Below are 25,840 nucleotides of genomic sequence, written 5' to 3'. Positions count from 1 at the left end.
AGACTACTTCAGTCAAGGGCATTAGAATTGTGCAGAATGCTTAGCAAATGCTGAAATGAGTGGATAGGCAGGTTAAGGATACACTTTCATGTGTTGATGGATCAAAAGTGTTAAAATTTTTACCGCCCTGGTACACAAACACACAAACCGAGTTTACACTGAGTTTATATGTTTTATCGATCCAAAGAGCCAGGGCCAATAAAATATATAGGCCTAGGCAACCTGGTAATACGACAGAGAGGCTTGTAACCCATTTTTGGTTTGAACCTACTGTATAAAAATCACTGTTCAAAGTCCTTTGGCTTAGTATCAGGGACAATGTGAATGATGTGTCACTTAGATAGCATGTCAGCTATTTTAATGAGCTATCCACATGGGATTTATGATATTATCCCCAAACTACAACTACTACTCAAATTCATATGGCGGTTTCTTCACCAGTTAGTATACATACTATATACGAAGAAGCAACATGTAAAAAAAGGGAGGTATCTAAAATAAGAATAAAGCATAAATGACTAATTATACATAGGTAATACAATTGTGAGATGTTTACAGAAGTGACAGAGGACGTGGGAGTTGGCTGAAAAACAGTATCTGTCATGCATAATTATTACTCCTGTGAGGATATCCAGTGAATAATGTTTACATCATTACAAATGGGGCTTGAAAGGAAAATGACTGAGTTATGCCAGTGACAGCTGCAGCACCAAGCCTCATTTGGTAAAAAAAATAAAACTTGCATCGTTTGGACAGGACATTAATTGGGGATTTGGAACAAGTTGGGCAATCTCAAGTGAATATTTACCTTTTCCCGGAGGCCCATGGCAGACCCTTGCAACCAGTCAGAGAGGTGTCTAGGTCAAAGTAGCCTGTCTGGTTTTTCCTCTGAGGAACCTTCCAGAGAAACAGAGAACATGATCAGAAATAGAACGAGCCACAGCCCTACTACCCTAATTAATGCCAGCGAAGTATGAGAAAACAGTTTTCTTCCTCCTTCAAGGAGAAAACGACAGATTTAGAAGCATGACCTGTCAGAATCACTGCGAATTTCCAAACTTACTGTGAAACTTTATATATATATATATATATATATATATATATATATATATATATTTCAGGACCAAATGGTTGTTGTCTAACAACAAACACACACTTTAAAGAGCAAAGCTTTCCTGGAATGAAGTAAAGGAAGTGTGTCTGTGTGTGCGTTTGGGCATGCCCTAGTCTAGTATGTGTATTGTTCAGACAGATCAGAAGACTGGAAACAGTGTTGGTCTAGAAGTCGGATGATCTGATAATAATAGGAACTTAGTCATACTGCTGCTGAACTAATGAGGCATTGATGAATCATGTGGCTCACACGTGTGTGTGCGTGTGCTTGTATGCTTTTTTTTTGGTCTCTGTGTGTCTGATTATGTGTTGACCTAACTTAAAGAACTACAGATCCAGAAGCAGAACCTGCTGGTGGGTATGAGGATCTCGTTTATGACGAATACACACATGTTGGTTCCTTAAATGGTGACAGTACTGTGAGTCACTGTTCAAATGACTGGAAAATAAGGCTAGCATGCGTGGGTTCAAGAACTTGCACAAGCTGGACATCGACAATGATTACAAGTAATGACTAAGCCAGGTTGTGTGTGTGTGTGTGTGTGTGTGTGTGTGTGTGTGTGTGTGTGTGTGTGTGTGTGTGTGCCTTACAGGGCTGGAGAGCAAAGGCAGGCCAGTGCATGGGTGGAAGGCCTTAGTCGCAGTGGCATCTAAAGAGTGTCGGTTCTGTTTCTTCCAGCTGTTGCAGGGCCGTAGCGGGGAGGGGCTGTGAGCTCGCTGAGAAAGAGGCAAAAACTCGGCATGAGGAACGAGGCGCGAGAGAGAAAGTTGATGGAAAAAAGGCAAGCGGCAGGTCTCGACCTGGTTTTCTCACCTGTTGTCTCTCGACAACTGGTGAGAAAACCCACATTATCTGTGCTTGTTAAACCCCACTTTCCATCTGCATGCCATGCTCATCGCCCGACTGGCTGTTCCTAAGAAAGGTTTAATACCTGAACTATGTGTCAAAAAGAAGCCATTCAATCTCATATAAGTTCCCACAATACCAAATAGTTACACCTACTCTTACTTGACTGATATCACAAAGCTCTTTTAGCACTTTTTAAAGATTAGTGTAGTGTGTAAATTAAGTCTTTGGTTCCTCAAACACCATTTAAATAGACCGGGCCCTGTATTTTACAGGTATCATATGGTTAAACCTCTGGCTGTTTTTCTGGATGTACAAAATGGATGTATATCAAGTCTGACCTTTACAAACACAATTTTTTTCAAGTACACATTTTTTTCTGAGTGTGAATAAAGGATTAAGGAAATTGTGTGCAGATTTAACACAAACATGTATAGATTAACCCATCTATCCATTAACCAAACCGCTTATCCCAATCAGGGTTGCAGGGATGCTGGAGCCTATCCCAGCAGTCATTGGGTGGCAGGCGGGGAGACACCCTGGACAGGCTGCCAGTCCATCACAGGGCCCACACACACACGCACGCACGCACGCACGCACGCACGCACGCACGCACGCACGCACGCACGCACGCACGCACGCACGCACACACACACACACACACACACACACACACACACACACACACAGGGACAATTTAGTATGGCCAATTCACCTGACCTACATGTCTTTGGACTGTGGGAGGAAACCGGAGCACCCGGAGGAAACCCACGCAGACATGGCGAGAACATGCAAACTCTACACAGAGGATGATCCCCAAGGTTGGACTACCCCGGGGCTCGAACCCAGGGCCTTCTTGCTGTCAGGCGACCGCGCTAACCACTGCGCCACCGTGCCGACATGTATAGATTAACAACTATTTCTAAATTTCAACAATAACACAAGTTTTATTATTTTTATTAACTGGATATTACATGACAAGGGACAGAGATGAAATGTAGTAAAGGCTTTTCCTAAGTGCTGTCCACCATGGAAAAGTGATGGCACACAGAGATTAATGTGCGTGGGAACACCAATGGTTCAAGTTCAAGTTATTTTATTCGTCAAATCAATAATGCAGCGTGGCAGGCATCAGCTAAACCTCAAAAAAAGCTAAAGAATATGACATAACAGATTGTTAAACTAAAAAAAAAAATCTAAAAAATTAACAAGAAAATATCAAATTATAAAATTACTGTATTTACAGTCCAGCATAACAAATTAAAAAGTAGGACTGTAAATACTGTCATTGATGACAGTGGTCATAATAGTACAAAAAACAAAGTAGATAAAACTGAGTACTAAGTTAAGTGTAACTAAGTTACACATTTTGACAAAACTACCAACCAACACTTTCTTGAAATATCATGGCCTCAAATTCTCAAAGGAGCTTTGGTACATTTATGTTTAGTCTACTGTCAGAGGGCTCCTTGTGTATGTGACTATATATGACTACATCTGTGGGGTTGTGTGATGTTGTCTTGGATGATGCCAGATTCACTTTGTATGCTTTTGCATTCTCTCCTTACACATTTTTATAATCCAATAAATTTTAAAATTGTTTTGCTATGTTCTACAGTACCTCGCTCTGTGTGTAACCTTTGGTTGTACATTGTAATTCTGTTACCCTTGCATACCCTTGGGTGGACTTGACATGCATTGCATGTCTGTCCATCTTGGAAGACTAATTAATCCCTCTTCCCTATATTTCTCCCATTTTTTTTGCCCTGATAAGGTTTTTTTTGTGGAGTTTTTCCTCACAGGGAGTATATCAGCACTGACTGTCGTATATTGTACTCATTGTAAAGCCCTTTGGGACTATTCTGTGATTTTGGGCTATACAAATAAACTTGACCAACCTATTGGTACCAGTTAATTTGTTCAAACTACTTGTACACCCGTTGCACTTAGCAAATTAAAGAGATTCTGAGTATCAGCTGACTGAGGAGTCACCTACCAGGACTGTGCTAGCAGGTTGCGTCTCCGGACTGGGGGAGCTGGAGCTGGTGGATACCCGGGGTGCCTGATTCTCATCCTGTGTGGCAGTGGACAGGACTTGGGCACAGGTCTGGAGATGAGTATGGGTCTTAGGCTTGCTGTGGTTCTGGCTTAAGTTACAGCTCTGGACTGGGCTGGCATCAGTGCGAGTGCAATTGTGGTTCTGGGCGGTCGTCATGCAATTTTCCTGAAGGGGGAAGTGGCAGCGGGGCTCAGAGCCTCTGGGCGTTCTGGGTCTGGGCTCCTCTTGGGTTGGAGACTGTAAACATTCACCAGCCTGGGCATAGTACTGGCTTTTTAACGTGGGATCTTCAAGTGTAAAGTCAACACCGTTTTGGGCCCTGAGAGAACGGCGTTCACTCCCTGGCTCCATTCGGGGTTTATCTGTGCAAACAGGTGCGTGTGTGGCGGGGGTATGTGTGCCTCTGTTGTGAGGCTGAAGGTCAGAAGCATGGCCATTGGTGAAGCCGTTGGTCGCAGTGTGTGAGGCATGCGGGCTGACTGTGTTGTGCGTGGTGTGCGAGTAGGTGCGGACCGTGTGCGTCACCGTTGTCGTGTGTGTGTGGTGCAGGGGGCTGCCGCTCCTGCTGTGCATGGGGGACAGGGAGGGGACAGACAGTCTCTCCTGGATCAGTCTAGTAATGTCTTGTACTGCCTGGGCAATGAGAGAATTGTCTCTTTCATTCACCCTCTCCTTCTCTTTGTCCTTCTCCTTCGCTCCATTTCTCTCCTCCTCTTTGTCTCTGGTCTCATCTAGTTTTAGCTTCCTGCAGGTGGCAGGCTTGGGGGAGGAGCTCTCCCGTTTGCTAAAGGAAGTGTCGCTCACAGGTGTGTCAAAGGGAGTGGGTCGCACACGTCCTGCGGGATCATAGGGCAGCAACTCTGGCTCTTTGGTCTTACCGATGGTCACATCGTCATGGTTGCTGCCCCACATGGCTTTGAGGGGAGTGTCAGGATTGAACAGGCCGGGGGGAAGGGGCGGCGCCGTTGGGTCACAGAAGTTGAGCCTTTGCGCTATGCGGGCAATCACTTCCTGCCTCTCCTGGAGCAGAGAGCCAATCAGGGGGTTGGTCTCTGTGGCCATGGGCCGAGGAGAGGGGCAGCGAGGCGGCTCGGTCAACGAGAAAGTCTTGAAGGCCCTCATTGGTTCAGGGGTGGACACTTTGGAGCTCTCACCACCGTTAATGCCAGGCCCGTAGTCCTCAACTTGTGTGGGTTCAGGGACACCATTGAGGGTGGTGTATAGCCACCTCCCTCCCTTACCAGTGTTTGGGAGTGGAGAAGGCGAGTGAGAGTGTGAGGGTGTGGGAGAGGAGGAGGACCTGTGGAATAGGGGAGAGCCCTGGCGGTGTGGGGTGTTGACTTGGGGGAGCTCGCCATTCTGGTATGGTTGGCTGTGACTGTCAGCTGGCTCCTGGCTCCTCTTGCTAAAGAGAGGAGGCACACTAGTATGTGGAAGGCTGTTAATGGGTATGTTGTTGATTGGGAGATTAGGTATGGGTAATGTATTGAAGGGAAGGCCAGACATGGGGTTAGGGCTCTTGCTGTAGAGGGGCAGGCTAGAGTTCTGAAGGAGGTTTTCTCTGTTGGTGTCTGGGCCCTTTTTGAGAACAGGCAGGCCACCATGGGTGTTGAAGTTGGGGTTGAGGTTGGGGGTCTTGCTGTAAAGAGGAGGCAGACCGGTGTGGATACTGCAGGCCAGGGTGGGGTAGGTGGGTTGGCGAGGGAGTGACTGAACCCGCACGCGTAATGCTACGCTCTGGGACACGTTGGGGACGGGGAAGAGGTGCTCGGATGGCGGCTGGGAGAATTGCCATACTAACTCCTCATCAGCAGCACTGATCCTGTTTCATGAGAGAGCGAGAGAGAGAGAGAGAGAGAGAGAGAGAGAGAGAGAGAGAGAGAGAGAGAGAGAGAGAGAGAGAGGGAAGTAGGAAAAATGAGCAAGGGACAGATATGGGGCATGAGAAAAAGAGTTGACGACAGAGACAAAGAAAGGCCAAGAGGGAACGGGGTCAGATGACAGACATCGGTTCGATATCGACAAAGTTAACAATATTTAGGGACCTGAGAAGTTTTCCAGTGATTTAATTTCACTTCCTGTGATTCAGGGTTTAAATCCAGGAGCTTTTATTTGCTTCTGTAGAATTTGTCTGGCAATGTTTTTGGACAAATGCTTCCCCTGTCAAACTAGATTAAAATTATTTTCATACTGAATCTGCATTGTTTCAAAGCAATTCAGCTGGGTGTTTTTTTGACAGGCCATTGCCAGTCTATAATAACTACAGTATGTATTCAATTTGTGTAATCAATCATTCTTTCAAGAGCTGGCGTAACTATTTCTAACAGAAAATATCCCATTTTGCTATACAAACCTTAGTTTGAAGAAGAAAAAAAAACAAACTGAACATTATGCAAATTGGTTTTTCTTTTGGATTTTTCTCCCAATTGTACTTGGCCAATTACCCTATTTTTCCAAGTCATCCCGGTCGCTGTTCCACCCCCGCTGCTGATCTGGGGAGGGCTGCAGATTAACACATGCCCCCTCCAATACATGTGGAGTCGCCAGCTGCTTCTTTTCACCTGACAGTGAGGAGTTTCGCCAGGGGGACGTAGCGCGTGGGAGGCTCACGCTATTCCCCCCCAGTTCCCCCTCTCCCCCAAACAGGTGCCCCAACTGACCAGAGGAGGCCCTAGTGCAGCGACCAGGACACATACCCACATCTGGCTTCCCACCCGCAGACACGGCCAATTGTGTCTGTAGGTACACCCAACCAAGCCGGAGGCAACATGGGGATTCGAACCGGTGATCCCCGTGCTGGTAGGCAACGGACTAGACCACTACACTACCCGAACGCCCCTGCAAATTGTTTAACATATTTTCCTTTGAATATGGCCTCAGGACTTTCAAGAAAGTTGACTCAGTTGAGTGATGAAACGTTTCTCTCAATAAACCTTGTATCCCGATGAACTAAGTGACCTCTTCAGTCTCAACTGACTGCAGGTATCCCCACCCCTATAAACAAAACAGTGGCATAGCGAGCGAAATCAACGATCAGTTTCATATGCAAATATGGGCGTGACCATTAACTACAGTTACGATGGCCATATGTACTATTCACAGAGGATTTAGTACAGAGAATAGCACACATAGCCATTATAACTGTATTGTTTATAAGGGTGGGGATACCTGCAGTCAGTTTAGACTGAAGAGGTCACTTAGATGAGTGATGAAACGTATCCGTCAATAAACATTGTATCCAGATGAACTGATTCAACTTTCTTTGATTTTCTTACCTGGATTATTGAGCATGCATGAAGACATGGCCTCAGGACTGGCTCCAACAGCCTCAGCAGAGAATGTTTAACCCACCCAGTACCCCGGACAAACTCCCAACAATTAGGAGATCCTCAGTTTTGGAGTGTGCAACTGACCTGTAGAGTATGTTCCTAGGGACAATGCCATGAGAGGCGCTGAGCCAGGCACTGAGCTGGGAGAAGAAGACATAGGAGCGGACAGCCAGCAGCAGCGTCTTCTCCTCGATGAAACGATCTCCGCTCCTACCACAAGCAGTGTAAAACAAGGTGGAAATGCGGCAATTTGTCAAGTTAATGAGACAATTCTAGAATCACACACACACACACACCTTTCAATCTGCTCGTGTGTGTTTGTTCGTAGGGGTATGAGGTATCTTGTTCGAAAATGGTCCCGGCTCTGACACAGGTGAGAGGGAAAGTTGGCCAATTTATCAATCTAATTAAATATCAGTTCTACAATGTATTCTTGAGACACCAAGTGTATCTCTGCAAGTGTGTGTGTGTATGTAAAATATTCTCGTAGGAAAACACAAATATGCAGGTAGGCACTTGCTATCAAAGCTTACAGTAAAAGACTGTGTGAGCATTTGTTTTATCATTAGTCCCCCCAAAGAGTTACTTGAGGACAATGAGGTGGGTGAAGGCGTCCTTGGAAAATGCTTCATAATTTTTTTTACAGATTGAAAAAAAAGAAAGAAAACAAAGCCTTATTTGTGTGGAAATTAAACATACTAGATGAACATGACAGATAATGTATACTAGCTAAGACTCTGAGTGCCATTGTGTATCTGTGTGCACTGCAGCCTGCTTGACTTACTGTCTTGGAACAGGCTGTAGGGTCCATCTCTCCAGGAGTAGGGCGTCTTGTTTGATGACCGGGTCGCTGATGGGGTCACTGGGTGGGCACTCATCGCCATAGCAACAGTCCGGCAGAAGCATGACCTCGATCATGATGGGGATGCTGTTCCGCCAAAGCAACATTACCTCCGACCGTGTCCGCCTGGCCTGCCGACACTGGACCCACACAGACACCGCACCCCACCGTTAAGTGTTGATTACAGCGTGTCGAAAAGCAGGGCCTATTTTACGGGCCGCGACAGGTGGGACCCAAAACATAGCGACTGTGATTTCAATGGAGACCAACCTTTTCACTTACCCGACTTGGCTCATATTTGGGCTAAAGCAAATATAAAAACGCCTACCAGGCAGTTTTAAAGATACTATTGGATGTAAAAGGGTTAAGCAATACAGGATTATTTGTTGGATCTTTGGTATGTGTAATTTGGATTTGACTCTTGCCCTCTTTAGCAGTGGCTGTTTCATTGGCAGTCCAACAGTTAAAGCTAACTGTACTGTTGCAGTCAATGTAGGATGCACTGGATAAGTTCCTTAAAATATAAGTATCTAAATTAACTTGAACATTAAATGAACATTAATTGTACCCCTGGGGGAACTGAGTCATTGCAGCAGCAGAATAACAGTGAATGACAATAAAAATTAATAAAAATAAATAAATAATAAAAATAAGAATAAAAATAAGAACGTGATGATAAAAACAAGTTAAAAAAAGAAAAATACTACAGGGTAATATAAAGTGATAACCTATCTGCAAGCTCTGCAAATGTTGCAGTAAAGACCTGCAAACCTGTAACAACAAACCTGTAACAACAAAACCCGAAACCTGTAAAAACCTTTGCAGTAAAAACCTGCAGTAAAAACCTGCTCAAACTTCCAATTCTGAAGATTGCCTTTTTTATTTAACTTACCAAAACCTTCATACACTGTGGCGACTGCGGTGGTGTTTGTTTGAACAAACCGGTGTGCAGAGATCCATCCAAAATCAAACTGTTTCTAATGCGATGGACTCAGCCCTTCCTCATCATTAAACAAACGATTAGAAAAGACATGACTGAATGTGAGTTCTAGTTATTAATGCTGTGACATCTGTTGGTTAAGGTCCTCTACAAGTTTGGTCTGCCTGCCTGCTTGTTAGCTGCAATAAGTTTTGCCTTTTCTTCAAACTCACCACTACCTGCCTTTTTCCTCTGCGTTTGGCTGCTATGTGGAAGATGTAAAACACTTTATAACGCACAAGTTTTCCCAGGAAAGTCCCACCCAATGGTAAACATTAAAGTGAGCAGCTCTTAAAACATTAATGATTTGAATGCCGTCTATTGGCCAATATACCGGCAATAAAAAGTATCATAAAAGGCATTTGTCTGCATGTGAACTTTTAGGATTGGAGCTTTAATATTATCACGGCAAAACAAAAGCATTAGACCGTGTTGGCCAGACATGCCGAATTATGTGAATTAAAAACATATGACGTATAAAGACTATACAGCATATATGCTGGGAGTAAAAAGCACGGATAACACCAAACCCGTACTGCAAAAGACTTTACAAATACACACAATGCAAATACTATATTTGTGTTAGATGAAATACAACTATAGTATTATACAAAGTACACACAGAAAGATGTGTAGACAAGTATGTTGTACTTTCAAGGTAAATATAGGATTTTTGGACAATGTATATCAGCTTTACTAAAATGCCATTATTCTCTCCCATGAGCACAAATATGGATTGGACCTGGCTAAATATTCCATTCCACTATCCAAACCGCTTATCCTGCTCTCAGGGTTGCGGGGATGCTGGAGCCTATCCCAGCAGTCATTGGGCGGCAGGCGGGGAGACACCCTGGACAGGCTGCCAGGCCATCTTTTCTATTATTTATTAATATTATTTTTTATCCAAAGGAGTTGAATCAAGTGCAACTGGACTTGGTATATATCCGTGAAGACATTTCGCCTCTCATCCAAGAGGCTCTCTCAGTTTGTGCCATTCTGACTAGACCAAGCTAGTCTGACTGGCTGGTGATGAGACTCAGAATTTATCCTCTTGGAGTCGTTGTCAGAGCTATTGATGTCCATGGCTCTTTGTGTCCCGATGTTTACCAACGCCCGTCGCTAACAGAGCCATAGATATGAGTGGCTCTTTTGTGTACCGATGTTTGGCCGCGCCCGTCCTTATCAGAGCTATTGATATGCGTGGCTCTCCTGTGCTCCGATGTCCAGCCGCGCCCGTCACCATCGGAGCTATGATTTGCATTTGGTAAACATCAGGACACAAAGAGCCATGGACATCAATAGCTCTGACAACAACTCCAAGAGGATAAATTCTGAGTCTCATCACCAGCCAGTCAGACTAGCTTGGTCTAGTCAGAAAGGCACGAACTGAGGAAGCCTCTTCGATGAGAGGCGAAACGTCTTCACAGATATATACAAAGTCCAGTTGCACTTGATTCAACTCCTTTGGATAACCATGACCTGGATGAATGAGAACATTCACAGACACAATATTATTTATTATTATCACATATTTATAATTCATAAAAACGTCAGACTAAGGCGTCTGGATCGGTTGTGGATATATCATACCCAACTCAATCTAAGAATAAAGGTTTCTTGACAGAGGCTTCAAGTGAATTTCAGGGTGTAAACAGAGCAGGGAAATGTTGCTGGAACGGCTATAACTAATAGATTTGACATGGGGTTTTAACTTTCATTGTCTCAACTAAATAATCAAATGATTAAAATGGCCAGGCATTGAGTGTCTACTGTTCTGCCATCTTGTACCCTGTCAGCAGAGCCTGGGTTGACTTTTGTTTCATTAATTATTGCTGATTGGGGGAGTTGGAGACAGGTTCTCCCCCCTACGTACGAAAAATACCACCAGTGTAACATTAGCAAGCAGAACAGCAGGAAGAACCTCAAAGGAGACAAAGACAGTAACTTGAGGATGTGGTTTAGAGAAACAGATGTGTGTGTGTGTGTGTGTGTGTGTGTGTGTGTGTGTGTGTGTGTGTGTGTGTGTGTGTGTGTGCAGATGCAGGACACAAGTGCACATATCTGTGTACTACCTGGGGTAATTTGTCGCTGCACTCATGCTTGTGAAGCGGCGGCATGCCTGACTGGGCAGGAGGACAGTGGAGTCCCTCGGTTCTGCCCTTCACGGAGCATTCTGGCGTTCTCCCCTCGGTAATGAGGAGCGTCAGGAACACCAGGAACTCCTCTGCATCGTACTCAAAAAACTCCTCCGACGCATCTGGACAGAACAGGACAGGCAGAGAAGACAGAAGGTCAGAGGGCAAGCCTACTTCTCAAACCAGCAAACACAAAAAGAAGCGAGTTAAGTTGCAGAATGGGGGAGGAAAACATGCTTGAGCAGTGCACACCTAATCCCCATTTCTTGAGTCTCGTCTGCACCGTGTACCCCCAGCTCATTAGTGAACCGTCTCTGAACATCTATAATGTATTCCTATTAGTTTGTCATGATGTTAGCCATGCTAACTTTTACCTGACTGGCTAGCTCTGCAGAAAAACTGGCAAAAATTGATGACTTGTAATGTGAACAGTAACAAGGGGGGGGGGGATTCAGCAGACGGTCAGCTCGGCCCTGCAAGTACTCAGATGGCCCTTGCATGTCCAACTCATCAAAAGCAACACACCCAGGCTTTACTCTGCCCCATTATATGCTTAGTTACTGCCCTGCCGAGTTTTCCCAAGTAACCAACTGAATGGGAAGGTGGAATATATCACACATTTTCCCTTTTTTCTTGCCCACAGTATTTGTACGGTACCGCACATATGTATATATTTTTAGCCAACAGCGCTGAACAGATGCTCGAGGAAAGTGTTTGTCATGGCTCCAGCTGTTGCTATGCGACAACTGAAATTCTGTTTGAATTGCAGTGGTCATTTAGCCTGACAAGCCAGGATGTGCAGAAATCTTCCTCTGGCTAAATCAAGGTAATAAATCTCTCTGTGAACAAGAGAGGAAAACCCCATGCAGCTGCTAAAACAAACCCACCTCAAGTAGACACAGTAGGCACAGGGCCACGCATCCACCGTGATGGGCCAAAGTGCCACACAAAGGGGTTAATCGGAAGGGAGAGGAGAACGTGGAGGACAGGAAGAGGTCCAGTGCTATTTCTATTGGTTGTGAAAAGGCGACTGGCAAACAAAGCTGAGAGTTCAAACGGTCCCAGGAACCACATTGCAGCAGAGCAGCACAGTCTGCCGTGCCTTCAAAGAATAAGGCACCCATTAGACAAACCTCAGCACTTTCAATGCAAGGCTCCACTGGGCCCGAACGAAAGCTGGCAATAAATTCATGTCACAAACCAGTGAAGGGGGTTACATGGTCCTTGCTTATAAGGTGCTTGTGTGAGAGAAATCCAACGAGAGAATGACTTTAAAACCTGTACCGACCAGAATAACACATGAACACGGATCAACACGGGACACTTGTGCTCGGATTCTGCTGAGCTGGGTGTTGCTTTTTAAGTTCGGCCCAAATTGTTTATGTTTACATAAGGGGTGGGGGGGGTGAGGTGTGAGACAACTATTGCAATTTGGTCGTTTTGGAGAGATATATTTAGAAACAGACTGTGTCAGCTGAGCTGAGCCGCAGCTCCACACACTTGCACCACTTCTCTTAGCATGCACACACACACACCCATGCGTGCAAACACACACACACACACACACACACACACACACACACACACACACACACACACACACACTCCCTCATGTTTGCTGACATACACACACCAACTCGTTCGTCCGCATGCACGCTGACAGATGCACAGTGCGGGACAGAGGAGTGTTCTGCTGCACAAACCAGAGCCCCCCAGGTCGCCTGGGGCAGGTCTGACTGTGGGGCACGTGGGGCAGCACAGGACCTGGCAGGAGAAAGCATTGCTTATTTAATCTTTCCCAACCAAGATAGAGACCTTCACTAAAATAAATATAGGACGCGGTGTCCACGAGGCTAGGCTTTGAGGCTGAGCCAACAAGCTCTGTGGGAGCAGAACGGCTACGAATGTGTTTCTCGGTGCATACCTGGCTATCACATTTAAATTCCTGATCAGGTAACGTGACCGTGGGAGGCTTTTCATAGTCAAAAGCAAAAGAGTGTTATTTTTAATAGAGGTGCATGATGTGAGCTTTGGTGAGTCTAGCTTGGAAATGACCACCAGCTGCACCGACAAAATGTTTTACAGTTGTGTCTGTGGCTGGTTAAGATTTTTTTTCTCACCCGAATCAAGAGTCTAAAGATAGGGGATCGTCATCCATGGCTGTCTGCTGCGTCTTCCTCTTTTAACTGCGAGTGTAAAGCCCACAGTGACTGCAGCTGTGATTTAGGGCTTTACAAAGAGACTTAAAGAGGAGGGTGCTGACCTATTCTTACTGTAAAAGGTAGTTTTTATACATGCCTGCAACAAGACGAGTCAGTCCCCGTCCTGTATGTGTATATTCTGCGGCACGTATGCGGCGCTCGGGTCCAAAGCAAACGTATTTTTAGAGGAATACTGAGTAGTTTTTTTTCTGAGATCCCCCCTTCTTTTGTACTCCTCCAGAAAAAAAATACTCTCCCAGAATCCCACGGAGGGTCAGCTGATGCACATTATTTCTTAGAAAACCCAGCTCACTCGTTCTATTACTATGGTGAAATTTCACTGGCTTAGATGAGTTCCTTTACCCTAACCAGGGTAACCTGCCTCAAAAGATAACCCACCCCCAACCCTTTAATCACTTCTATTTGAACAAGGGACCGGCAAAATGTGCTTCATCCTAAAAGATGCTCCCCATCCTCATATCTGTTCTGACATTGGTTCCTGATAAACACAGAAGTGCAAGAACATACACATATGCATGTGTGCATGCATGTGTGTGCACACAACACACACACACACACACACACACACACACACACACACACACACACAACACACACACACAGCTCCTCAGCTAGCCACTCTAGAACAGAGGAGCCCCTCTCAGCTTGCTCTAGAGGACTCTATAAGCTGTGTGTATGTGTGTTTGTATATGTGAGGGTGGAGGGTAAAGGCGGGGTGGTGGAGGGTAAAGGCGGGGGGGGGTATCACAGGCAGCCAGCCAGTCGTGTACATTCCTCCGAGGGAACTCCTCCCACACGCTTTGAGAGCTGCTGCTGCTGCACGTGGAGGGAGAGGAGCACGCCAATACAAAACATGAGAAGAGGAGGGAGGGGGCACTGCCTGTCAGCCAGCTGTGGGCTGAATGAGTGCAGGGCGGGCAAAGAAAGAAAGACAGAGAAAGAAAGAAAAAAGGAAGACGAAAGAGAGGAGAGAGAGAGGGAAAGTGGGAGAGTAAAAGGAGTGAGAAAGGGGCCAAGACAAAGAAAACAACAGATTCACGCACACACACCTTTTCTAAAAGACGATTCTGACAGAATTTTTGCCTTATTTGAGGGTAAACAAATAGAGAGACAGACAGATGAGTAGACAGACAGACAGTGAGCGGAGATGATATGAAACAAAGGTCTAAGACTGGACTTAAGCTGCCCATGTGGCGAGTGCACAGCTTTGCCCTAAAATGCACTGCAGCTCCCTGGACATGGTGGGTCTACCTGGCCTGTAAACCTGGTCCAGACTGGTATCAGCTATCAGGACCTGGACTCTCAAGGTAAACGGCTCCATTAGAAAGGCAAGCAAACAAGCTTTACCCTCAGCCCAAGTGTTCTGGATGCCCCAAAACTGCAACAACAAAAAAAAACATGGAGGAGAGAAGGGAGCATGGAAGGGAGGTAGAGGGGAGGTCACGGGAACTGGAGAAAAGAGACAGCCGACACACACACGCACACACACACACGCACACGCACACACACACACACACCCAGAGAGAGAGCCCCTCACCATGTGTTTGTGGTGGGTGTCAGATTGCCGTGTTCGAGTAAAAGTGAACAAAGGTGCACACACACACACACACACACACACACACACACACACACACACACACACACACACACACACACAAATCTCATTGCTCAGGGACACAATGTGATGCACAAACACATCCCAAATACACACACACGCACACACTTACACCTTCACCAAATATACACATGCACACACCCAATTATGCCAAACGCACACAACAAACACCCACCCATACAAACACACACACGCATGCACACACGCACGCACGCACACACCGCAAACAATGAGCCAGTGAGGGAGACTGATTGAGGGGCCCAGCCGGCGTTTGCATAGATGGGATCTGTCGTTCCTTCAGGCGTTGTGACTGAATAGAACATTCCTATGAGGCCTACATACACAAACACACACATACCCACACGGGCACACACACACACACACACACACACACACACACACACACACACACACACACACACACACACACACATACCCACATACCCACGCACACACACACACACGCACGCACGCACGCACGCACGCACGCACACACACACACACACACACACACACACACACACACACACACGCAAAACGTTAGGAAAAGAAAAAAGCCCGACTATAAGAGGGGAAATGATCGGGATGAGGGACAAACACAAAAAGGCAGAGAAGCTGTAGACCTCAGACAGCAGTGAGGGGGGGAGGGTCGAGTCCAGGACATGGCTCTGCTTCAGTCCTGCATACGTCTACGTACTGACTGGAGTCCTCCCTGCAGGATTTGTAGAAAACAGGAACAGAGGCATTCTGAATGCCCCACCTTGGGAGGTGCATGACATTTTCATGGGTTTTATGCAAGTCGCAATTGTTGATATGAAAATAAAACTGTTTTCATTTAAGAGCGCATCGCTCATTTCCCAAGACTTCGCTGCCAACGACGAATGCAGATCTGGGGAGTTCGGTCGCAGCTGAACTTGTTTACCGAGCTGCGAGCCTTACAACGATGAGCTCAAACTGACCTCCCTTTCAGCCCCTCCCTGTTTCCATCCTCCACTCATCCTTCTCTCCTACACACTGGACCGTGACCAACACACTTCTGCCCCTCCGTCTCCTCTCCTTAATGTGTATGTGGGGATCCTTCCACCTCCCCTCCAAGTGTATGTGGGGGGCTGGTTCTATTTTTCTCCGTAAACGTTCATGTTATCCATCTTTCTTTGACATTGCTTCTCTCTCTCTCTCTCTCTCTCTCTCTCTCTCTCTCTCTCTCTCTCTCTCTCTCTCTCTCTCTCTCTCTCTCTCTCTCTCTCTCTCTCTCTCGGATGTGTGTGAGGTTTCTCTCCATCGCTCTCTTGTGCGCACGTTAACCTGACTTACTCAGCGGCAGCAGGGTGCGCGAGGGAGGAAATGACCAGCAAAACAAGAGCCCGGGGAGAGCAAAGAGATGGGGGGGGGGGGGGCGCTAACCTTTACGCTCAAAAACGTCTTCCAAGACGACTACAGATGTAGGCATCGGCACACGATTTACAATGTACCCAGACCCCCCCCCCCAGCTGCACAGCAAGACAGCGCCAAGGCTGAGTCTTTGCAGTGTGCAAATGAACCCTCCCTGCCTCCCTCCCTCCCCCTCGAAGTGAGACGTGAATTATGTAATAGGTCAGCTTTAGCGGCAGAGAGTCTTAGACCTGTGACCGCCCGCCGCCGCGCAGAAATAGAGTCCGGCCCACAAGTCAGCCGGCTCTGGAAGCAGTCACGCACACAGCCGCGCTCGCCATCGCCGAGCACGCACACAGATGCGCAGCCATATGTTTACACACGTCTGCACACTCCCGAAAGCAGCGCAGACACAAACACAAACAAGGACATGCGGGGGAGCAGATATAAGCAGAAACAAACACATAAACACACAATGACACACAACAGATCGACAAACAAGAGGCATGGCTATAGATGCGGTTTCTTGCTCTCTCGCTGTTGCGCGCACACACACACGCACACACACACGCGCGCACACACACACACACACACACACACACACACACACACCCGACACTACTCAGCTGTCTTTGCGTCTGAGCCAAAACAGCAGTGTAATGTCATGTGATATGGAAAAAGGCCTGCAGGGTGGAACAGCGGATGGGACAAAGAAGCAACCTTGCTAATGACACAGTAGCTCGGAACAAAATCACTCTTACTTTTGGGCTTATTGCCGGTGTAACTCAATGCGAGCAACGCCGGGTGAATAAGACGTGTACAAGTCATGCATGTCCCTGCATTGAGACGTCCCTGATAAGTTCTTCTACACTGAAAAACATCGCACAAGTGCATTCATCTGTTTTACCGTCTCAGTTTGGCACGCTGCCGTGTCTCCGCACCACGGTTGCGGCTAACAGAACCAAGTGAGAGAGACGTACAGGAAGATCTACATGGAAACCAGGGAGCAAAATAGACAATCGGCAACCGAACAAATCAAGCGAGATGGAGAGAGACGGAGGGAGACACCCCTCCCTGGTGTGTCAGATAAGCTGAACCATTAATCCATCCACTGTAGTCACACAATTACTGTGTGGCTGGCCCTCTTTCTCCACCAAAGCCTGCTCTGATTTCCACAAACATACACAACTCTCACACACACACACACACACACACACAAAGCACAGAGTCCACACAGCAGATGTGAATGTTGCGTAAGGGCACATAGCAGGAAAGCACTTCCTCCGCTCAGCTGGACGAGACCAGAACAGGGCACACTAGGGTGTGCGTGCCAGCATGTTCCACAAGTTGTGTTGACACTAAATTACACAGGCAACATGGTAACCTTGTGTCTTTGGCGTGCCCTCGTTGTCGGCACAACTTAATTATTTGGTTTAATGTGCTGAAAACAAAAGCCGGCATAGCCGAGGGCAGAGTCCCACATGATGCAGGCCTCAGTGGGAAGGTTAATCCATGCTTGGTCACCTGACACGTGACACTTAGGACGACTGTGCGAGACAGACAGCGGGGCATCAAGCGACACCAAGCACTTCTGCTACGTACACAATTGGCCGTGTCTGCGGGTGGGGAGCTGGATGTGGGTATGCGTCCTGCTCACTGCACTAGCGCCTCCTCTGTTAGGGGGGGAGGGGGGGAATAGCGTGATCCTCCCACGCGCTACGTCCCCCTGGCGAAACTCCTCACTGTCAGGTGAAAAGAAGCGGCTGGCGACTCCACATGTATTGGAGGAGGCAAGTGGTGGTCTGCAGCCCTCCCCGGATCGGCAGAGGGGGTGGAGCAGTGACCAGGGCGGGGTAATTGGCCAAGTGCAATTGGGGAGAAAAAGGGGGACCCCCCCCCCAAAAAAAAGCTCAAAGGAAGAAATGCAATGTAAAGAAAAACGGCTGGTAGAAAGCAGGTTTTAGACTGGCTGAGAAACGGAAGGGACACAGGAAGCCTGACAGTCAGGTAAAGAAACGAGTAAACGGCGGGGGGGGGGGGGGCAGAAAGAGAGAGAGAGGGGGAGAGAGAGAAATACAAAGACACACAGACAAGGCAACTAGGTGAAAAAACAAGAAAACAAGACAGACAAACAGACTGACAGAGAGCGAGGCAGAATAATAACAGCGTGTGACAGTTCACCTGACAGGAGACAGAGACAGACAGACAGACAGACAGACAGACAGACAGACAGACAGACAGACAGGAAGGCCAGGCAGACAGACAGACAGACAGACAGACAGACAGACAGACAGACAGACAGACAGGAAGGCCAGGCAGACAGACAGACAGACAGACAGACAGACAGACAGACAGACAGGAAGGCCAGGCAGACAGACAGACAGACAGACAGACAGACAGACAGACAGACAGACAGACAGCGACAGAAGGAGGCTGCGTGTCATGGGCGGTTCCGGGCAGCACCACTGCAGCAGCTGAGGCAGTCAGGCAGGCTGAGCTTGCTGAGGTGTGTCTCTACTCACCACAACACACACATTGCTATCAAACTCCATCTGGATGAAAGCAAACCAACGACATTCATTATCCGCCAGGTGACGCATGGCGGAGACGGCGTTCTCTCTCTCTTTTCTTTTCTTTTCTAGAAACATCCTCGCCAGGCACCTTTTAAAGAAAAGGCTTGCACGGGCCATTGCACAAGAACCCAAAAACGTTGATTGAAAAGAAAATCGTGACGGTGTCAAGACCTGACCCTGACTCAGGCGTTCGTTGAACTCACACGAGTGCGCACAAAGACGGACGCACGTGTACACACATATTGAGTATGCAGACACACACACACAGCTGCATTCCTGTGATGAATTCGGAGAGGCAGAAAGGGAGATTACACGGACAGTTCCTCCATGCTAAATCTCCTTATTGCAGCCCCCGGTGAGATATATATAGACACAGCCTGGTGGCTTTGGTACTCGCTCGCTCGCTCTCCCAGATTTTAAAGCATGAATTCCAGGAGAACTATTCCACAGTTTATCCGGGATGCTTTCTGAATGCAGGGGCTTCTGCTTTGCAGGGTGTTTCCACATTCGTCTGAGGTCAACGACAATGAAGAAATAGTTGATTTTGCAAAGACGGCAAACATGAGAACTGCTTTGACGCAACATTTGTTCTCTTTGTCAATGCAACTAAAAGTGTTACGTCGCATTCTTTGCGGGTTTGTCCAACCTTTGACCGTCAAAACCCTTATTTCAGTTTCCAGTCTGGACCGTCGCACCGATTAGTTTTCAGTTCACCATCACTGGGGCAATAAAACAGTACCCCTGCACCCTGATCTCCACTGACCGTCTCGCTATGAAGACTACAAAAGACTACAAAAGCCTTAAAGACAACAGAGGACGCTACAACAGAGCATTTAAGTGTGATTTCACATGCTGACAAACAAAAGATAATGCTCATTTTGGCAAACTTCACCCTTTAAATACAAATTATTTAGTGCAATAATAAACCTTTTTTTCCCCAAACATTAGGTCCAAGTGCTGCGGTGAAACGCTGCTGGTTTAGAGGAGGGGTGTGTTGACAGCAGACAGGCCGAAAAGGAATCAGAGAGCTCATCTTGTCAAAAACCATCAGCTGTGAAACAGAGGACTCCTCCCTCCGGCTCCCAGGGATCCCATGGCCACATTTTCCAACTGCTGGCCAAAGACTAATTTTTTATTGCTGCTGCTTCATGATTGATGCAGTTGTTCTGTCAGGCTAGCTCAGTAGGCTTCACTCCTTATGGTATATTGTTTTCCTTGCCCTTTGTGTTCACTTGTTTTTCCCAACCCTCGACTCATTAACACTTATTTTTCTTAAAAAAAAGTCAGTTGTGTCTGTGTGTATATAATCAAGGTAAGCTACTTTTGCAAGCTTGGCGATCTCATCTTTGAAAGTACTGGCCTCAGCTGAGGTTTCAGTTTCTCACTTTTCTGTGATCTAGTGAGGCTCACGTTAGCCAACTTGAAACCCAAACAGCTAAAGCACCCATCGTGTTATTGTTATTTTTTCAAGCAAACACAATGTACTGTGAAATATTGATTTGTCATCTCATTAACAGTCATCTAAGAGACTTCGTCAGTCTCACCATCAGTCTCAGCTGACTGCACGCTAGCCCCAACCTTGTAAACAGCACAGTTGCATAACGTCCAGGAAGTCACTTAGACGAGTGATGGAACGTGTCTCCCACTAAACTTTGTGCCCAGATGAACCGATTCAACTTTCTGGGATCACATCCTGATGTGCAATGACAGCAATCTGTTTATGAAACCGGCGATGGCTGATTGCATATTGGTCAATGGCTACTGCCAGCCAAAGAAGCTGGTTCACCCTCCTCTGCCTGTTCTCGTCCTCTCTTCAATTTCTAGCTCTTCGACCGTATACTCTCTGGCTTGAATAAATATGGGCGGCCATCGAATTCAAATGCCTCGTCCACATTGTCAAAATCTGCTAAATATTCAGCCATGACTTTGGAAATACATTATTCCAGGCTATGCTACCTCAAATGAATGGTGAGCTCTGACAAGGTTCGGCATGACTTCTTATTTTGTAAACATCGAATCCCCCCCCCCCTCACGCAAACAGAAGTAGCAGTAAAAGGGATGTTACAACAGAGACAAGAAGAAGCGAAACGTAAAGAAAAAGGTCCATCTCTGTAGGGATCCTTTCCACAATGTTGTCAGACACTTATCATAACAACCTGAGCCAGTCAGTGGCAAAAAACAAGAACTTTAATGGACCCTTTTTTTTTTGGAATTTTCCCTTTTTCTCTCCAGCTGTACCCGTCCAATTACCCCACTCTTCCGAGCTTTCCCGGTCACTGCTCCACCTCTTCTGCCGATCCGGGGAGGGCTGCAGACTACCACATGCCTCCTCCGATACATGTGGAGTCACAAGCCATTTCTTTTCACCTTACAGTGAGGAGTTTTGCCAGGGGGACGTAGCGCGTGGGAGGATCACGCTATCCCCCCCAGTTCCCCCTCCCCCCTGAACAGGTGCCCCGCTGACCAGAGAAGGCGCTAGTGCAGCGACCAGGACACATACCCACATCTGGCTTCCCACCTGCAGACATGGCCAATTGTGTCTGTAGGGATGCTCGACCAAGCCGAAGGTAACACGGGGATTTGAACCAGTGATCCCCGTGTTGGTAGGCAACGGAATAGACCGCTACGCTACCCGGGCACCCTAATGGACATATTTTGATGGGTGAAAATGCCCCCAAGGATTACATTGCAGCTCTTTTTTTAGCTCCTGGCTGAAGCATTCTCGCTCAATACCGCACCAATTTCAAAATGTTTTGTCCCTGTTAGTCATTTAGACCCCATATGATGGAAAAATAGGGCCCAAGTTTAAAAATACCGGAATTACCCTTTAATCCTGTGCAAATTTGCCATGTTTGTAATGTAAAAATTCCAGTGTAAATTCGTTCTACCCTCCAGGGGCCATACCAGTGGTGTACTAGCCATTGAGCATACAGGGACAAACCCTGATGGGCTGATGCATCGGTGAGCTGGTGGACCTCCAAAAAAAATCCATGACAGGCCCTGTGAGTCTGTCATTCGTGGTGCACATCAGAGCGTTCTGGGTGCGTGTTCCAGGACTGGGCTCACTGGCCAATCATAACCAAGTTAGTTGATGCACATTAACACTCTACACTAATGCAAAAGTAGTGTGCAGCAGTGAAATGGCCAACAAAAGCCATGGACAAGAAAATGTCAAAAAGCAAAGGAGGGGCCAAAGAAATTAAGAGAAAAAAGGAAGCAGGCATTAGAGGCACAGCCTTCCAAATGTAAACAAGAGTGAAACTGTCCAGACCCAGGCGCACCTGTGCTGCACATTTAGGTGGAGCAAGGCAGTGTTAATGAGAAAGATGGGGGATCAGCAAGTAGCAATTATGTTCCAGGGATTAGTTATATTCTTAGTGTCAAGTAAAACTAGGCTACCTATATAGCTAGCTAGCTTTGGCATGTCCTCACCTCTGTAACAGTATTTGTTGTCCTCCATGTGTCCATACATCAATTGTGAGTGTGTCCTACTAAACGTCCCTCTCAGGTCTTTGCGACACATAGCCCACGGCGGCAGTTGTGTACGCCCCGTTGGAAAAAAAACAATTGACATACTGTTTGGGCATCAGGATCCTCAAGTGGCCAGCAACGCTCTTTAAGAGGAGCAGACTGCAGCGGTAAAATTGATGTTAAATTATAGGCTAGGCTACATGTTCAGTTAAAACTGCTGCAACTTAAGGTTCCAAAACGACCCCACTGATAGGCTACTTGTTACTATTTAAGCCATGCTGATGGCGTGTTACAATATAAAGCTGTGCTTACTGAAATATGTCCTGGAATAGATATATGCTACTTTCCATTGAAAAAGCCCTTGAATACATTCAGAATCACCTGTCAAAATAAAAGATTGTATATCATTACCAGCAAGGACTAGGGTGCTAAAGCTAGTGGGCTATGTCCTATAATTACATTACCCCTCCCCCAGCTGTAACTGACTGCCATATTAGACTGTACCTATGTAATCACCCCCCCCCCCACACACACACACACACCTGGCCGGTCCCAGCAGATAAGTCCAAGGCTGGATTTCCTTCCCAGTACATCCCTGGCCCATACTACTGTTTTCAACTCGAAAAATGTAAAATAAAAAGGTTTACTACCACTTAAGGACACTAAAATTGTGATAGATCATTTTCCAATCAACTATGCAGTCCTGCCTTGTATCGGCATGAGCCTTCGATTGAAATGATAAGTCAAAGAAGCCAGCACAGAAAATAAGTTTCCCAATGGATACTGGCAGCAGTTATGTATCTATTGGCCCACTGACCAGGTCCCACCGAAGAGTACAGACCAATAACAACAGTTTCTGAACTGAGGAGGAAAGCGACTACAGCGTAAACCCCAAACCTCAGCCTCTGACAGGCCTTTGGTCACACAACACACCCATTAGCATGTGGAAGGGACAAAGGGTTGCCTTGGCAACACTAGCATCATGTTAAATGTTCCCGTCACGGATACTGAAGAGTGTCTGTGTGTGTAGGAATGAGCTGCGGCTACATGCACTTTGTATTCAAGAATGTATTAGGACTCGTGGGACAGAGCAAAGTGACTATAGACTTTTAATGCCCGCGTTATGCTAAGCGTGTGGTTGTGTGCATATCTGTGCTGTTTTGTGTATGCGTGTCCGTTGGTGTGTGTGACGGTGTGCTTCTATTTTGTGCTGTGTCTATTGTGCTTAGCGTGCAAGTGTCCGCACGTTTTTGCGGTGTACTGTTTACATACATGGACAAGAGAGTCTACTAGATTTTATTGTCTACCATATTTTATTATGTGTGGGTGTGTGCATTTTTGTTTCTTTGTTTAGTGTGCTGTGTTTGACATTTCTTGTCACACACAGCCTTTGTCCTCTGTCCCTCAAAGTAAAAAAAAAAAAAACTGGGGCTGTGCTGCTAACTTTCAACTGTAATAACAGGATCGGAAGGGTTTCCATTGCTTTCCTGAACATGAATCACATATGCCGTCTGCTGCTGTCCGGCGGCTCGCCTTTCCTGTTTGCCTCTTCCTTGTTTGATCTGCTTGTGGCGAAGGCGATGTATGCCACGAAATATGATTAGGGCTATTTAACCAGGAAGTTTATTTTTTCTTCTTCTTATTTTCCTGTACTTGCTCAGTTTCCATTTAAATGCTGCTCAAATTTTACGTGAATATTTGAAAATTCGACAAAGAAAATGCAAATCAGTGTGTGTTCCCGTCAAGTCGTGCTCCATCAACCAGTACGACAAGATAACTTCATCACAGTAGTGTTCTAATGGCTGCCTGGCAACAACAGCTAACAAGTGCTTACTGCTAGGGGAGGGAGATGGAGACTTTCCATGGCCTTGCTTGCCACTGGAAGAATTATCAACCTAAGTTCAGGTTAACTGCACCTGGTCCAAAGATGAAGACAAAATTACGCAATGGGTAGTATTACAACAACTGAAACAATGACAATTTACTTTATCCCCCGATGACATCATTTATTTGAAAACGAGTCATCCTTTATCGCATTCTCTCTTTAGCAACATAGTAACTTTTCCGCTTCAAGCCAGGGTAAAAACATTTAGGATGTTTGATGAATGGAAACAATGTTCTTCTTATTCTTATTAGGGCTATTCTTACAAACACAAAAGTAAAACTTTTCTTGGGAATTTCTGGAACAATTGAAAGCAGATTCAAATTAAACTGCTGATTAAAAAGGTAACAATAATTTTTTTTATTTAATTGAACCTTTAGGCCGTGAGCACGCTGAAAGGTTTAAAGATCCATCGTAACACCAATTTGGCCATGACAACTGGTTAGTCTGCACCTGTATGCGAAATTTTGGGCAGGTCACCATTTTTTCGTGCGATTCATTTGCATGTAAATATAATTTTTCGAACTGTTGTTTTTGTCATTAGTACTTTAACCCAAAACGCGAATATTACGCAGCGAAAAAAAGACTACATTTTTTCTTCTGGACCGACGAGGTTGATTTTTCTGGGCTTTGGCACCGTGAATAAAGGCATCAACCAATCACGTTGCGCAGAATGGCCGTCACAATGCCTAATGACAATGGCGCACCTGTTGATTGATTGTTTTTCATCACCCTGTATTGTATGCTGAAGGACACAAAATTGATAAAGACAATGAACTTCCGCAGTCCGGTTTGCGGTTTGCAACTGAGTGTGAAATGGCTGGGATGAGAGTCAGCATCTCCAAGTCTGAGGCCATGGTTCTCTACCGGAAAATGGTGGATTGCTCCCACCGGGTTGGGGATAAATTGTTGCCTCAAGTGAAGGTATTGTTCACGAATGAGGGTAGGATGCAGCGGGGGATTGACAGGCGGATTGGCGCAGCATCAGCAGTAATGCGGACGTTGTACCAGACCGTTGTGGTGAAGAGGGAGCTGAGCCGGAAGGCAAAGCTCTCAAATTTACCAGTCAATCTTCGTTCCAATCCTCATCTATGGTCATGAGCTTTGGGTAGTGACCGAAAGGGTGAGATCGCGGATACAAGCGGCTGAAATGAGTTTCCTCCGTAGGGTGTCTGGGCTCAGCCTTAGAGATAGGGTGAGGAGTTCGGACATCTGGGGGGAGCTTGGAGTAGAGCCGCTGCTCATTCACGTCGAAAGGAGCCAGCTGAGGTGGTTCAGGCATCTGATTAGGATGCCTCCTGGGCGCCTTCGTTTGGAGGTTTACCGAGCACAGCCAACTAGGAGGAGACCCTGGGGTAGACCCAGAACTCACTGGAGGGACTACATGTCCAATCTGGCCTGGG

General features: G+C 46.4%; 1 protein-coding gene across 3 annotated transcripts in view; it reads right to left on the bottom strand.

Annotated features, from left to right (window-relative positions):
* The window catches only part of atosa (atos homolog A), a 64,796-nt gene that overhangs the window by 8,089 nt on the left and 30,867 nt on the right, over nucleotides 1-25,840 (bottom strand). For all 3 annotated transcript variants that reach the window (XR_008810165.1, XR_008810166.1, XM_056278675.1), the window contains exons 2-7: nucleotides 11,241-11,425; nucleotides 8,133-8,329; nucleotides 7,433-7,558; nucleotides 3,957-5,841; nucleotides 1,705-1,830; nucleotides 809-897 (exon numbers count right to left, since the gene is read on the bottom strand). Coding sequence is in view for 1 of the 3 variants with exons in the window: in XM_056278675.1 (XP_056134650.1) it covers nucleotides 809-897; nucleotides 1,705-1,830; nucleotides 3,957-5,841; nucleotides 7,433-7,558; nucleotides 8,133-8,329; nucleotides 11,241-11,425 (2,608 nt within the window). In the remaining 2 variants the exon portion in view is untranslated. The remainder of the gene's footprint in view (nucleotides 1-808; nucleotides 898-1,704; nucleotides 1,831-3,956; nucleotides 5,842-7,432; nucleotides 7,559-8,132; nucleotides 8,330-11,240; nucleotides 11,426-25,840) is intronic.

This window comes from Lampris incognitus, chromosome 4 (genome assembly GCF_029633865.1).
Source record: "Lampris incognitus isolate fLamInc1 chromosome 4, fLamInc1.hap2, whole genome shotgun sequence".
In the NCBI taxonomy this organism is placed as follows: domain Eukaryota; kingdom Metazoa; phylum Chordata; class Actinopteri; order Lampriformes; family Lampridae; genus Lampris; species Lampris incognitus.
This window is presented reverse-complemented; position numbering and strand designations above follow the sequence as displayed.